Source organism: Serinus canaria, chromosome 7, assembly GCF_022539315.1.
Source record: "Serinus canaria isolate serCan28SL12 chromosome 7, serCan2020, whole genome shotgun sequence".
In the NCBI taxonomy this organism is placed as follows: Eukaryota; Metazoa; Chordata; class Aves; order Passeriformes; family Fringillidae; genus Serinus; species Serinus canaria.
Window position 1 is genome coordinate 27,473,874 of NC_066321.1, and position 16,100 is coordinate 27,489,973.

Genomic DNA, 16,100 nt, shown 5'->3' on the forward strand with positions numbered 1-16,100 from the left:
TTTGCTGGAAGTAAAAGATGTATGTAAAGAGCTGTGCTTTGTAAATGTTGCTGCCAGCTTGTTAAATTGCACAGGGTGATAAAGATTGGCACTTCTGCATGTAAAGCCAACATGAATATAGAAACTAAACGATTGAAATTTTTTAAAATTGGAATTGGATACTTCGTTAAAGTAAAATAACTGGGAAACTTAATATCCTTTATACTTCTCATTTTTTAAGGAAAATGTAATCACCTAAGTTGTATATTCTTGGAGTATTTTTCTGTAAAATTTAAAAGCACAAGAAATAGCATTAAGTCACCCTGCAAAAAGAAGGGGAAAGGTCAACAGCATGAAGTGCTTTGGCAACAAGTGAATAAACTCTTAAAATACCAAATTTTTATCAGAAATTATTTCATAAGAAGTTCTGTGTTTAAAAAACTGAAATTCTAGTTATGGAAGTAAAATTTAAGTTCGTATAGTGTTTTGACATTTCCTACATAGTGGAGGCAAAAAATAATTTAAGTATTTTTAATAATACTTAAATGAATACAGTACCTGACACTTTTCATAGTAGTCTTTATAAATCTGTGACTAACAGGCTTTCTTGGTTTTTAGTATGATCCTTTTGCAGAACACCGTCCTCAAAAGATTGCAGATCGGGAAGATGAGTACAAAAAGCACAGGCGGATGATGATAATTTCTCCTGAGCGTCTTGATCCTTTTGCAGATGGTAATTTATTTTGGCTTTTCTATACCCTGTATGAAATTTTTGTCTTTAATTGTCTTTAGCCCTTTGATTTCTGTTGGCATGCTTATAAACTTAGTTTTGTTTTAAACATCCCCTTTTCATAGAGATTTGGTTGAAAATTTAGATGCCATATTCTTCATCTTTATAATACGAGTTTTCTTTCCAGGTAGAAGGACAAGAAACTTGTCAATGAGCCATTGCCATAGAAACACAAAGGGTTAAAGGTTTCTCTTTTCATTTCGTTTTGGGTTGTGCGTTGTACTTTGAACAACTTGTGTATTGAGTGCTCAGATTCATTCAGTACCTTGATAGTTTTCATTCCAAGTTATAGACTTGCAGGGTTACTGCTTTTGAAATGCTAGTAGAGCACCTAATTCTTACCATCCTATGTAAATTTTAGGTGGTATAGCTAAAAGAAGCAAAAGCATATATAAGACTTTGATACTATTAATAGTTCAAGTCTGTTCTGATAATTTTAGAATGCAAGTCAGGAGAAGGGGTGTTAGTGGGTCTGAAATTTTCTTCAGGTGAGTGAGTTTCACGTGTGGCAATAAGGTGCCTGTTGGCTTAAAATTAGTAGCTATTTTGCAGGTTTTACAAATGAGAATTTCAGCCTGCATGAATTAATAGGGATATTAATTATTTTACTTGCTTAATTGTAATTGATATAAACATGTATTGTCAGAATTCACAGGCCCATACTAACTGTCCTTAATTTCTTTCCTACAGCAGTACTGCTATATGCCAGTCCTGTCTGCATTCTTAAGGGTGCAGTTCAACACATCCTGTGTAGATTATGGTGAAAAAGTATTCCAAAGGAAAGTCCTATCAAAGCTAGTGTCAGAAAGACACAGCCAATTGGGCAGTGATCTTCAGCATAGAAATGTTTAAGAAGTTTATTTTTTTCCCTAAAGTATAATAGCTATACCACTTGTATAGCAAATCCTCACATTTTTCTTAAAGAAAAGTGTTTTTCTTGACAAGTCTCATTTCTATAAAGTTGGGCTTCTTTTAATGTATTTTAAAAATTCAGTTAATGCAAGATACAGAGCATAAAACAACATACGGTGTACAAAACCTATTACCTGTGAGTATTGTTGTGGTGGTGTATGTACTGTATTGCATTCAGATCCCAATCACAAGTGTCCCTTGAGAAGAGAAGAGGGGGAAAGTGTCATCAAACAGTATTTTGGGGGTTTTTATTTTGTTTTGTTTTTTATTTTTAACGAAGCCCTGTTACGATATGACACTAGAAGGTCTGTGAGACATGTCCAGATTTGTCAAACTTATAAATGGGTCTTTATGATAAAACAATTTAAACATTACTTAGGCATGCAGTAGTTATTTATAGTCAGATAACAAGTAGGATTTAACAGCTTACACAAGGTAATGTTTTGATTATAAATATCTTTCCAAAGTGTTACTAATGGTAAAGAGATAATTTTCTAGGCTTCTATTCTGCTGCTTGAAGTCAGAACTGCTGATGGAGACAAAGGCACGAAAGTGTACGTATTCCGGATTAGCAACCCAGGAACCCATCACTTCTGAAGACTCTTAACTGTGTTGTCATTTTATCATTTTTATCGGCTTTAAAATATTTGTTTGAAACTGCAGTAGTTATGTTTGTGTTCAAACAGGTTAAATTGATCAGCAAACTGAATAAACGTAAGATACATGTAATTTTAAAAATTTTCGATCAAAAAGTAAAATTAAATGATCATGGAATAATATAATACTAGAGCAGGACAGTAGAAGTCCTTAGTTTCTGCTTATCCTGTACTCATTGTGCTCCATTCCTGTTGCTGTTCTCTTCTGCAGGAGGGAAGACTCCAGACCCTAAAATGAATGCCAGAACATACATGGATGTTATGCGTGAACAGCATTTAACAAAAGAAGAGGTGCGTGGAGGGGAGGGTTTTCCACTTGGGCTGAGTTTCGTATTACAGCCTTTGAAAGCACATTACAAAAGTGGGAACGCAAATTCTTCTGACTTTGTCTTGACTTAAAAGCCCCTTTCTTTGGAAAGTCACGTTCTTCATATGTTGAAGCTTAATAGAATTTAAAGATGAAAGTTCTAAAAATCATCTGTTCTATGTAAGCACTGCAGGGGAAAATAGTCCCAATACATTTTAATCTGGATTTTTTTTTTAATAGAACTTGGACTTTCTCTTGTTTACTGTCTTTCAGAGGAGGAGATAAAATCTAACAGTAACTGAGAATTACTCAGTGTGAGAGATGTTTGTTTTTGTGAGCTCTATGTATAGGAAAGCCAGGGAAGTTTTAAAAGGCTTTTGATGAAGTACCTACAACTGATGTTGCAGTAGAAAGATTGGGTATAAGATTCACAATTCGTTTTAAATATTAAAAACAAAAAAGGATGAAAACAAAAAATATGCTTTAAAATTAATTTTAATAGTTAAAAAGATGTTGTTAATACAAACACAGTACCATCTTGCTAATTGGAACAAGACCTTGTAGTTCCAGTGCTTTCTAACATTGATTTGTTTCATCTTAAGTGAGGAATTATTTCAGAATTTTGGCAGTCTTACTGCTTATGGATCCACTGATAAGTGCAAAACAGTCTCTGTTAGTGTGCTGTTTCAGCAGTATCATCTCAGGATTTAAAATAATGTCAGGGCTTTTTTATTCATGGGATGTAGCTCCTGTGAACATATTTTCTGAGTCATCCATCTTTAGTTTACTGAAGTGGTACTTATTTGAAACAGGTGGGTAATGGTCTTAAGGCATATACCTATTGGTGACAGAAACTGATAGCTTTAAAAATTCTCTGTGCATTTGCTGTGAGAATGGCTTTTATTGAAACATTAATTTTAAAACAGCCCCTCAAACACAGCTGCTCTGGCACTATAGAAGAATTTGAAAAAACAGTGGCCTTGAACTAAAAGCAGTAGCTAATTGCAGGTTATTTGAGCAAAACCTCAAAAAAAGCATAAAAATATATTGAAAAAGCTCTTTTAAAGGAATAATTTGAAAAGTTCTTACGTTTTTGTTTTTGTGCTTTTGAACAGAGGGAAATTAGGCAACAACTAGCTGAAAAAGCTAAAGCTGGAGAGCTTAAAGTCGTCAATGGAGCCGCTTCTCAGCCACCTTCAAAACGCAAACGGCGTTGGGATCAGACAGCTGATCAGACTCCTGGTGCTACACCTAAAAAATTGTCCAGTTGGGATCAAGCAGAGGTAATGACCTGGTGCTCATCAGCTACAGAACGCATTATCTGTGCTAATCCTCTTGAGTGTCAGAAGTTTCATACTGTACCTAAGAACAACTAGCAGTGTTTTATTGTACAGGACGAGATACTGACACTTTTGGTTTTGTCTTGTGCAGACTCCTGGACACACCCCATCTCTGCGATGGGATGAAACTCCAGGCCGTGCGAAGGGTAGTGAAACTCCAGGTGCCACCCCAGGCTCAAAGATCTGGGATCCAACTCCCAGTCATACTCCAGCAGGAGCTGCAACGCCCGGCCGGGACACGCCTGGTCATGCAACACCGGGCCATGGAGGTGCCACTTCCAGTGCACGGAAAAATCGATGGGATGAAACCCCCAAAACAGAAAGAGGTATTTAGGGCAAACTGGGAGGTGCATGATAGGTTTTGAATGGTTAATTGTACTGGGTTTTTTCACCTTAAGTAAACAATGAGTTCAGAATCCAGGCAAAAAGTAATTATATTCTGACATCTAGTGGTTGAGGTGGGGAGTTGTTCTTGAACTCAGTTCTGAGTTCTCAACATTGGGTTCTGCCTGTGCCTGAGTGGCATCCATGAAAGTATCTCAGCTCAAATATGGAGCCATAGTTTTGTCATAGCTAATGACTGCTGCAGGTTGGGTTTTAATGTATAAAGGAAACAGTGAAAAAGCACACATGGAATTATGTTTCATAATATGTTTGTGTGTGCTGTTATGGGTTTTTTTAAGAGGTTGTTATTAAAACAAGTTAGAGAAGCATCTCACCTGCCTAATTTGAATTTGACTCTGTTGTCAGAGAGCAGCGAAACACTTGTTACCTAATGCTTTTATCAAGGGAGTATGTGGAGTACTTTGTTCAATTCCTCAAATATCTGAATAGATCTTGTTTTTTTAGAATCTTTTTATGCTAAGGTTCAGTAAGAAGATGACACTTTTTTTATAAAACAAAGTTTTCTGTTGGATATTTTTAGTGTAATGCTTGGGTTTTTTCAATATTCAGCAAAGTATTTATGTTTATTTCAATATTCAGCAAAAAGTCTTTACTTTTTGCCTACAGTTTGTTAATTTGATACTGAAAATGGATTTGAATATTGATAGTATAGTTGGAGTATATACTGTTCAGCTTTCTGAGAAGATTGGGTTTGTCTTCCCTTAGATACTCCGGGCCACGGCAGTGGCTGGGCTGAGACACCTCGTACGGACAGAGGTGGTGACTCCATTGGTGAGACACCAACCCCAGGAGCCAGCAAAAGGAAGTCACGTTGGGATGAAACACCTGCGAGCCAGATGGGTGGCAGCACTCCTGTTCTGACACCTGGCAAAACACCCATTGGTACCCCAGCTATGAACATGGCAACCCCTACACCAGGTAAGCTCAGTCCCTTGTCCAAGGCTTCTCTTTGTGTTGTGGGAATGAAGGATTTCCTTTTGTATTGTCTTTTGAAACAGATTTCTGCCCAGCATGCTCTCCTGCATATATGAAAGCAGTCAATGTATGCTCAGTTTACTTTTTTTGTGCCAATGCCCACAGCAACTTATTTCTGGAGAGGAATTGAGACTAAGGGTACATGTCAGTTGCTGTTCAGTTTAGTTGGTAAAAAAATTGATAAAAGGCTCTGTAAAAGTTTGATACCTTTTTGGCTACAGAGTTCAGGTGCTATGGAAACTTTGACTCGAGGGCATTTAAAAGTTAAGTAAGGTAAGCAAGTCATCTGCTTCTGCATACAAAATGATTTATTTTTTAAATACTTTTTTTTTTTTTTTAAATTTGAATATAGGTCACATCATGAGCATGACTCCTGAACAGCTGCAGGCTTGGCGCTGGGAGAGGGAAATTGATGAGAGAAACAGACCACTTTCTGATGAGGAATTGGATGCTATGTTTCCTGAAGGATATAAGGTAATTAATCTGGATTAAAGTAACAGCAGACCATGATGAAGTTTTTTTCCTACCAGGGATTACTGTTTTCTTCCCCGAGAAGTAGAATGTTTCACATTAAGTATTGATTGTACACACTTGTTTGACTTGATTTATTGTAAATCCCTTAGAAAGAGGGATCTAAAGGCAAATTACTACTGTGCTTCTCAGTGCTGGAAATGCCTGTCAAGGCCAGAAATGTTCTCTGTATGGACTGATAAAAACTGTAAGTCCAGATGCAGACAAACATGGAAGAGGGTCACAAATACTGAGACAGCAAGTATACTCTGTTGGTTCAGTTATTGAAGTACTTCTTTAATCCTTGGACACTTCACAATTTATTATCCCAGCTCTCAGCAGTGGGAGTGAGCTTTCTTCTGAAACGTTGGCAGTACACGATCAGTGCAAATACGAGCTCTCAGGGTGAGTTTGTATTGCTGGCAATACAGGATCTGATGTATGCAGTAATGCACAAATCCCCAAACTAAATAAAGTGAAAGCTACAACTTCAAGCAATATTTTGTATTTGCTGGGTTCTTCATATCTACTGCAATTAAAATGAATTTTGTTTTTCCTTCTTCAGGTTCTCCCACCCCCAGCTGGTTACGTGCCCATCCGTACTCCTGCTCGGAAGCTCACTGCGACTCCGACGCCCCTGGGGGGTATGACAGGGTTCCACATGCAGACAGAGGACCGCACTATGAAGAGTGTCAATGACCAGCCCTCTGGCAACCTGCCATTCCTGAAACCAGATGATATCCAGTACTTCGACAAGCTGCTGGTAAAGGAGATTTCACTCATACTGCTTGAACTTCCCTGGTTTCCTTTGATTATGTGGCAATGCCCATTTATTTGTCTGGAATTATTTGTAGGTTGATGTTGATGAATCAACTCTGAGTCCTGAGGAACAGAAGGAGAGAAAAATAATGAAATTACTTCTGAAAATAAAGAATGGCACACCTCCCATGCGAAAGGTAAGATGAATTGTCAGATGTATTTATGTGATCTCATTTTTCAAAAACGTGTTTGTTTTCAGGTTTAGCTTCGTTTGTCCATGCGATTCTCTTGAAGGTCTCTCCTAGGCTTTGCTATCTATTGTGGTTTAAACCCAACTGGTAACTAAGCCCCACACAGCTGCTTGCTTCTCCCCTCACTTCTCTGGATGAAGGGGACAATCGGAAGAGTAAAAGTGAGAAAACTTGTGCACTGAGATAAGAGAAGAATTTATTAATAATAATAGTAAAGGAAAATAACAAAAAAAAGGGGGTGAAATAATCCCTGAGAAAACAAGTGATGCAGATGAAAAAGAGTTGTTCACCACCAACCAAGTGATGCCTAGGCAGTCCCCTAGCAGTGACTCTTGGCCAGCTTTCCAGCGGGCTTGTATGCTGAGCCTGGTGCCATATGATGTAGAGCATCCCTTTGGGCAGTTTGGGCCAGCTGTCCTGGCTGTGTCCCCTCCCAATTTCTTGTGCCAATCCGCCCTCTCAGTGAGAGGGTGGGGTCAGAGGGAGAAAAGGCCCTGACTCTGTGTAAGCCCTGCTTGGCAGTAACTAAACATCCCTGTGTTATCAGCCCTGTTTCCAGCACAAATCCAGAACACAGCCCCATACTGGGGGCTGCAGAGAAAATCAACTCAGTTTCAGCCAGAACAGCACACTCTGTTTTCAGTGCTTTTGTTCTTCCTCTTCTATATCTGTATGGCTTTTTGTTATTCAGTCTAATTTAATACTGCTGCTCTTTTAACAGTAATGTCAGTCACTAAATGGCATAGGCCTTGTATAATTTTTGTTTTTTTTACAATGATGAGAAACTGGATTTATAGTATGTTTTGCTTACATGACTCTGTAACTTTCTGGATTTTGTTCTTACACTTAAATTAGCTACTTAGTGTAGCTCTTATTTAAGTTTTGGCCTTAACCATTAGGTGACATAATGGCAGTCTTTTTTGCAAATGCTTTAAGCCCCAAGCTGCCTGGATGCAAACAAGGGCTGTGAAGCTATTTTCCAAAGGGAGCCAGTATTAGCTCTCTTGAAAACTGAATGCCTGGGCACTAACAACACAGTGCTTGTCACCACACATTTGTGTTTTAACAGATCAGCATAAACATGCTTGAAATAGTTTTGTGTGGTTTGGGGCAAATATTTGGAAGCCTGTGGATGCAGTCATTTACATTTTAACTTGGTGGTACCTGTTTTATGGTTGTTCAGTGGTGTTTCCTTAGTTTAACTGGCAGGTTTTCTGGTTTTGTTCAGGCTGCCTTGCGGCAAATTACCGATAAAGCTCGGGAATTCGGAGCAGGGCCGCTGTTCAATCAGATTCTGCCTCTGCTGATGTCACCAACTCTCGAAGATCAGGAGCGGCACTTGCTTGTCAAAGTCATCGACAGAATTCTTTACAAATTGGATGACTTGGTCCGACCATATGTACACAAGGTCTGTTGCAGTTTGCTATTTCATCTCTGATTTGCATTTTCTGCATTTATGTGCATATGACAAGAGGATGATACCACGTTTTTAAAACATATTTCACTTTCATGTTTCTTAAATGAAACTTTAAAGTTTTTATAGTGTGATTGGAGTGTAGGCTGTGCAGTATTTAGGCATGATGTAAATATGATATATGCATATTTGGAGGTGGGAAGGACCTTACCTGATCTAGGTAGTGTCTCCAGACTACATCCTTAAGAGACTTAACTATAAAAAACAATGCAGTAATTTTTTCTGCTCATTGTAAGGCTTTAAGCTTGAATTAATGGAATCATCTCTGTTTCAGGACTCTCAATAGTGCTAGAAATACTATATAGTAAGTATTATTAAAATGAAATATTAATTTGTTTATCCTTTTTAGATCCTTGTCGTCATTGAACCACTGCTGATTGATGAAGACTACTATGCTAGAGTGGAAGGCAGAGAAATTATTTCAAACTTGGCTAAGGTAAAACACCATCCTTTATTAAAGCACTGAGTTACCTTACATATACCTGCATGTTTATAGGCATGGCAGAACAATTAGCTGGGCTGTTCATAAATCCAGCTGGTATGTTTTGTGTTTTGTCCTGCAGGCTGCAGGTTTGGCAACAATGATCTCCACCATGAGACCTGATATCGATAACATGGATGAGTATGTCAGAAATACAACAGCTCGAGCCTTTGCTGTTGTTGCATCTGCTCTGGGCATTCCTTCTCTGTTACCCTTCCTGAAAGCTGTCTGTAAAAGCAAAAAGTCCTGGCAGGCCAGGCACACTGGCATCAAGATTGTACAGCAGATTGCTATTCTTATGGGTTGTGCTATCCTGCCTCATCTCAGGAGCTTGGTTGAAATTATTGAGCATGGTAAGTTCTCCTTTCCCAGACAAAGTTTTTTTTGCCCACTTTATATCTGGAAGTTTTTATACCTCAGTAAGGCACAGTGACAGTAAGGTCCTGGTTTTGTTGTTGCTATGATACCAAGAAACATTTCAGCTGACTCTGAAAGATGAAGGAAGACTAATAGTAGTTCAGTATTTGTGAAAATAAGTTAATCCCTTTTACACTGCTGCTCTATTTCTGCTAATTTGAATTTAAGATGAGTACAAGAAGTGGTACTAACCCCTGATCTCTTGCAGGGCTGGTGGATGAGCAGCAGAAAGTTCGCACCATCAGTGCTTTGGCCATTGCTGCTTTGGCTGAGGCAGCCACTCCCTATGGTATTGAGTCATTTGACTCTGTGCTGAAGCCCTTGTGGAAGGGCATACGTCAACACAGAGGAAAGGTAAATCTAAAATACATTCTTTAGTTGGGACTGAAATGGATGTGTTCCTGCTGTAACTTATTGGAGACATATTTCACATTTCAATAGGGTTTGGCTGCGTTCTTGAAGGCGATTGGTTACCTGATTCCACTCATGGATGCTGAGTATGCAAACTACTACACCAGGGAAGTCATGCTGATTCTTATCAGAGAGTTCCAATCTCCTGATGAAGAGATGAAAAAAATTGTGTTGAAGGTATGTCACAATGATAGTTTCACATTGATACTGAATATGTATTTAAAAAAATCCAAACAAAAGCAAAAATAACCCACACCCTACACTAGATTAAAATTGTTGGCTTTTCATTTCCTGTCAGGTGGTAAAGCAGTGTTGTGGTACGGATGGTGTTGAAGCAAACTACATTAAAACAGAAATCTTGCCACCCTTCTTCAAACATTTCTGGCAGCACAGAATGGCACTGGACAGAAGAAATTACAGACAGGTAATTTTGGTGGTTTTTTTTAGCTGGGAAATTGTTTACAGTAGATGAAAATTAGAATGTTCATTCAGGCTAAATACTTATTTTTATCTGTGTCTTGAAACTTGATTTTTGTTTTTACTAGCAATTTAGAAGTTGTGGAGCTAAGAAGATTTTCAGGTTCTTAGGAGGTTATCATGACATTTTACACCTGTGAATGTCTTCATCACTTACAAAGTGGGGTGGTTCACCTAATTTATGTTTTTAAAAACACTAGATGATTTCTAAAGCTAAAACTAGTTTTTGTAGTGGACTTAATATGTTTCTTCAGACTAGGGAAATTATTTTCAAGATGTAGAAAGCAGATTTTTAACCACTTTTAAGCATAATTTTAATGCTTGCTTATTTAACATTTCTGTATTTCAGTTGGTTGATACGACTGTGGAGCTGGCAAATAAAGTTGGAGCAGCAGAAATTATTTCTAGAATTGTGGATGATCTGAAAGATGAGGCTGAGCAGTACAGAAAGATGGTCATGGAAACAATTGAGAAGATAATGGGAAATCTGGGGGCAGCAGACATCGATCACAAACTGGAAGAACAGCTCATTGATGGTATTTTGTACGCCTTCCAGGAACAGACAACAGAGGTAAGGCCTAGTGTTGCAGTATTCCATTCATTGTAATTGTAAGCCAGCTCACTGTTACTTATACAGAAGTGTGTTCTTCTGAGTTAGAGTTTTAGAATCCCTTTTTAGATGTCAGTGCTCTAATCAATGAAATACGGAAGCAATCTCTGGAATGTTAGTGTTTTAAAAGCACTTTTAGATTATGGCAAGTTTAGATTATGCAGTGTTGCTGTTTGTCTGATTTTCCTTTTTTGTTATTTTCCCCTCAGGATTCTGTGATGCTGAATGGTTTTGGCACAGTGGTTAATGCTCTAGGCAAAAGAGTGAAACCCTACTTGCCACAGATCTGTGGTACAGTTTTGTGGCGTTTGAACAACAAATCAGCCAAAGTCAGGCAGCAGGCCGCTGACCTGATCTCTCGTACTGCAGTTGTCATGAAGACTTGTCAAGAGGTATGGACTTCTCTTCCAGATTTGCTCTGGCAGGTCATAGTAATGAGAGGGGAGGGGAAAATCACCTTCTAACTCTTTTTGCTTGGTTGTAGGAAAAACTGATGGGACACTTGGGTGTTGTGTTGTATGAGTACCTGGGTGAAGAATATCCTGAAGTACTGGGCAGCATACTTGGAGCTCTTAAGGCTATTGTGAACGTTATAGGTATGTTTTTGTGTTGATTACTTGTCTGTTCAAGAGCAAAATAGAAAAACCACTCTCCAACTAAATGTGCCTCCTTGAATTCAATAGGTATGCACAAGATGACGCCACCAATCAAAGACCTGCTGCCAAGGTTGACACCTATTTTGAAGAACAGACATGAGAAAGTACAGGAAAATTGTATTGATCTTGTTGGGCGTATTGCAGACAGGTAAGCTGAGTAATGTTAAAATGTCTAACCTTCTTTGTGGGCAATTACTGTAGCAGAAGCTCAACTTTGGCTTCTGGGTATTTGTTGTCATATCTCTTGATACTTCTGAAGTTGTGCCTAAAGCTAAAATATTTAGCAGACACACTAATAAAGGAAACGCTTAAGCTTTGCTCTGTGGATAGTAAATGAATAGGTGCTACAGTTTGTGGCTTTATTTAAAAACCTCTCACATCACTGAAGAGGTAACTCACTTTATTCTCTTTCAGAGGTGCAGAGTATGTTTCTGCAAGAGAATGGATGAGAATCTGCTTTGAACTGCTTGAGTTATTAAAGGCTCACAAGAAAGCTATCAGAAGAGCCACAGTGAACACTTTTGGTTATATTGCAAAAGCTATTGGGTAAGTTGGTTTAATGCTTGTCCACTTCTTCACACAGTTACCAAATATAGTGATGATTGTTAGTTTTCTGGTGGAAAATATTCAAATTTCTCTACATTTTATATGTGTAGACATGGTTTTACTAATTTTGAAAAATACAATCACATATTCTTGATTAACATAGGACATTGTACTTCTGAACAAAATTTGTGGACTAATAAGGTTAGAGTCTTATTTGGGAGTAAGAGCTGTTGTCTTAGAATCACTGTAATGTGCATTCACACAGTCTTTGTATTATTTCATAAACTCTCCTTTAAATAATTTATCTTCTCTCTCTTCCCCCCCCCCAAAAAAAATCACTAGTTTTATTGATTCTTAAAGGTTTATTTCCACTAAGGTCATAGTCCAAGTCAGCACATTATAGAATGAGGCACAGTTGCTGCCTTTAGGTGTGAAGAGACTGATGACTTGGCTGCATGCAGATAGAGCAAGCAGGCAGGAGTGCTGTAACTGTTCTCCCGCAGGACATAACCTATCTCTGTCAATGCTGGCTTTTGTACAAGTCTGTAATTTCCTCTGGGATCAGAGTAATAGTGGGGAGGCTCTGCTACCCTCTAGAGTTCACAAGTGGAAGAACAGAGGGGTAGGGAAAAAGCTGAGTCTAGACCAAGTAAAAATGTTGGCTATGAAAATAAATCCTTTAGCTGTTCTAGAGTTTAGTGTTTCATGTTTAGCGTTCAGTTTGTTTTCTAATTCTCTAAACTTTTTATGAGGATTAAACCATGTTTCTCTGCCACTTCTTTGAAGCTTAACTAATTTTATCCAAATCCTCTCTGAATCTATTGACATGGATGTCCATATTTCTCTTCCAGACCTCACGATGTATTGGCCACACTGCTAAACAACTTGAAAGTACAGGAAAGGCAGAACAGAGTATGTACCACAGTAGCAATTGCTATCGTGGCTGAAACATGCTCACCTTTCACAGTGCTGCCTGCACTCATGAATGAATACAGAGTTCCAGAACTGAATGTCCAGAATGGTGTGTTAAAATCTCTTTCTTTCCTGTTTGAATACATTGGAGAGATGGGAAAGGATTACATTTATGCTGTTACACCATTGCTTGAAGATGCTTTAATGGACAGGTGAGCACACTTCTTCTGTGGTACAGTTACCCACAGTCATATTTTTCAGTATATACTTGATTGTTAATGGTAGCAAATATGCATATTGTCCTTGTTTGCTAAAGGCTTGAAGTGGACAGCATAATTTGGAAGCCATTATTTGCAAACAATTTAGATTATATATCCTCCAATTTTGCTAATAATTCTGAAGATGAAAATTATAAAAGCATCTTCAGTGAGTCAAGACTTTTTCCATTAAAACTGCTTTTGACAATTTCTGTTGTTGGTACTTCTGTGGAATTGGAGTGCATTAATTTGTGAAAAAACTCCCATCTTTTTTCACTTTACTGATTTTTGATACTCTGCCTCTTGCTGTCAGGAAGTATGGCTTGAAAGTGTTATTAGTGCTTTCAAGAAAAGTGTTACTGAAAAGAAACAGTATGCTTGTCCAGTCATGTTGCTTCTAAGTCTCATTTATTACTACCCATTGTTCTCTTGGCAGGGATCTGGTACACAGACAGACAGCCAGTGCTGTGGTGCAGCACATGTCCCTTGGTGTTTATGGGTTCGGCTGTGAAGATTCTCTCAATCACTTGTTAAACTACGTGTGGCCCAATGTGTTTGAAACCTCTCCTCACGTCATCCAGGCAGTCATGGGGGCTCTGGAGGGCCTCAGAGTCGCCATTGGGCCCTGCAGGATGTTACAATACTGTTTACAGGTATGGCCTTGTGTGCTGGGGCACCAGAGAGCAGTTGTCAGGCAGGACTTCTTTCCACCAGACAAAAAAGTCAGCTGAAGGTGATTTCCAACAAAGGAAAAACTGGCTTTTTGTCTCCAAAGTATTATTTAAACAAGTACTCTGTGCCAAGGACTTGAATAGTGGAAATAGGCAGTAAACAGAGGGTTTGGTATAGGGAGATAGCTGATCACATCACAGAACTTCTGCAGAAGGAACAGCTAACTTAGAATATCAGTTGACTAAAATAGCCTGGCACTTTGATTTCTAAACTGGAAGCATCTCACAAATGTTGAGGATGTGAACTAATGACTGGGCAATAAATTAGCTGTGGGAGGGGTTATGACAATTAATCAGTGAGATAAATAAATGAGAGGATAGGATTAATAGTCGTGATTTGTCATTAGCCAAGAAAAAGAGTGAGATGTTTACAAGAGTGCAACACTATAACCACTACCAAGCTTTGATTAGACTTGGTACTGCTAGAGCAGCACTGGGCAGTTCAGCTTCTGTAAATGGGGTGGTAAAATCTGAAGGCTCCTCTTCTGTGTAATTCTGTGTAATTCTGTGTCACAGCACGACAGTGGCTGTGTTGGCTATGGAATTAAATCTCACCTGACAGGTGAGGAGCAAGGATTAAAGTCATGCAGGTCTGTGTAGGGAAGGTGTAACAGCATTTTAGTAATAATTTGCCGATAGGAAATTTCAGACTTTTGCAGTGTGGGGATCTCAGGATGAAGATACATCAGTAGGAGGGTGAAAGTCTCTTGCAGTGTATATCCCTGCAAGTACTGTCTGTTTATTGTTAGTACATAGAAATGTTTTTTCCTTGAGCTTTTATAAAAGTTCTGTCCGTTTATTAAATGCTTGTTTTGCAATGCTTGATTAAATTCAATAGAAGAATATTGGAACTGCAAGCTTTTATTACGTTTTGTTCTGTTCTGTTTTCTAGGGTTTGTTTCACCCTGCCAGAAAAGTCAGAGATGTTTATTGGAAGATCTACAACTCAATCTACATTGGCTCCCAGGATGCTCTGATAGCACATTACCCAAGAATCTATAATGATGAAAAGAACACCTATATTCGTTATGAACTTGATTACATCTTATAATCCTCTTGTTCGGTTGTTTGTGTTTAATGCACAGCTGTTGTTCAGTTAAATGCTTCGGATTTCATGATGTAAAATTTTAAAATTTTGGAGATCAGTGTAGAGCTGGTCAGAGGCAGAGCTAGGTATCCAGTAGCATGATTTTTTAAATATGTCCTTGTTTTTTGATGTTAAACAGTTAAAGCCAGTAGTGACCAACAAAACAGTAATTACAAAGTACTGGAGGGATTTTGTTTTGGATCCATCTTTATGAAGATTTAGATTTCATTCCTTGTGTTTAAAGGGCAAGTTTATTTGAGAAATAAACATTTGTGTATAAAAACTAATTTGTGTGTGGTTTTTGGACAGAGGGGCTTGTAAAAGAAGTCCCTTTGGCTTAAGTACTTGTTTATGTAATGAATAGGTGGTATAAAACATTTTAACCCTTTTTGTCATCCACTAGCTTTTGAATAAATAAGAAAAATGTACCAACTGTAGTTAACGTGTGTATCTTTGTCATGCAATAATGTAGCTGTACCCTGGCTGATGGTTGTAGTAGTATCAGTTTATTTTCATGGAAAAAGTATTTAATTGCTTGTTGTTACTGCTTCATATGCAGTATCCTGGTGGACATGGCTTGTTAAATTTTCGGAAGTTAGCAGTTTTATTGTAAATTGCATTTGTAAAATCAGTTGTGAAAATTATGCGTATTGATATATTTATAGGCTGTGCTATAATTCAATTAAAGAGCTAGGAAAGTTAAGTCCCCAGCACCTCAGATGAGGCAGTTTCTAAGAAAAGCATTCTATTTTCTCATTTGCTTTTTTGCCTTTTGTGTGTGTACTACAAAAAAAAACCAAAAAAAACAAACAAAAAAAAGGTTTTGCTATCAGTAAACCACATAAAACCCAAGGATAAGTGATTTTAGTAGTTGTGTACATTATACCATGTTTGTAAGGTAACAGAAGGCAGTGGCTGGCTATCAGACACCTTGTTCTGTGGGTCCTTGACTTCAGTGATTCACTTCCATCTTAGCAAGTTCAGGGCAGTGGTGTTACCTGACTTGTCTGTTTTCCATGAGAGTCTTTAACTGTTCAGCATATAGGAAAATTTGACCCTACTTTTCAGATCTAGTTTTTTGTTAGGGGTTTGGGATGGCACAAGAGCGACTTGGGGCCCTTTTGTTAATTAAAGTACTACTGCTACTTAGGAAGGGG

The 16,100-nt window shown here is 38.2% G+C and overlaps 1 protein-coding gene across 4 annotated transcripts in view; it reads left to right on the forward strand.

Annotated features, from left to right (window-relative positions):
• Positions 1-15,380, forward strand: part of SF3B1 (splicing factor 3b subunit 1) — a 22,791-nt gene extending 7,411 nt beyond the window's left edge. Inside the window, exons 4-25 of one of the 4 annotated variants that reach the window (XM_030241615.2) lie at positions 598-712; positions 2,549-2,628; positions 3,760-3,927; positions 4,076-4,310; positions 5,095-5,307; positions 5,717-5,838; positions 6,440-6,637; positions 6,729-6,830; positions 8,113-8,292; positions 8,708-8,794; positions 8,922-9,192; positions 9,465-9,610; positions 9,698-9,844; positions 9,966-10,091; positions 10,494-10,715; positions 10,964-11,146; positions 11,239-11,350; positions 11,438-11,558; positions 11,825-11,956; positions 12,808-13,080; positions 13,562-13,778; positions 14,749-15,380. In XM_030241615.2, the coding sequence (XP_030097475.1) occupies positions 598-712; positions 2,549-2,628; positions 3,760-3,927; positions 4,076-4,310; positions 5,095-5,307; positions 5,717-5,838; positions 6,440-6,637; positions 6,729-6,830; positions 8,113-8,292; positions 8,708-8,794; positions 8,922-9,192; positions 9,465-9,610; positions 9,698-9,844; positions 9,966-10,091; positions 10,494-10,715; positions 10,964-11,146; positions 11,239-11,350; positions 11,438-11,558; positions 11,825-11,956; positions 12,808-13,080; positions 13,562-13,778; positions 14,749-14,907 (3,609 nt within the window). In that variant the 3' untranslated portion in view covers positions 14,908-15,380. Of the gene's footprint in view, positions 1-597; positions 713-1,547; positions 2,629-3,759; positions 3,928-4,075; positions 4,311-5,094; positions 5,308-5,716; positions 5,839-6,439; positions 6,638-6,728; positions 6,831-8,112; positions 8,293-8,707; positions 8,795-8,921; positions 9,193-9,464; positions 9,611-9,697; positions 9,845-9,965; positions 10,092-10,493; positions 10,716-10,963; positions 11,147-11,238; positions 11,351-11,437; positions 11,559-11,824; positions 11,957-12,807; positions 13,081-13,561; positions 13,779-14,748 lie in introns of those variants that run through there. The other 3 variants (XM_030241616.2, XR_007777978.1, XM_050976912.1) reach the window with 3 other exon arrangements.
• Positions 15,381-16,100: the final 720 nt, after the last annotated feature.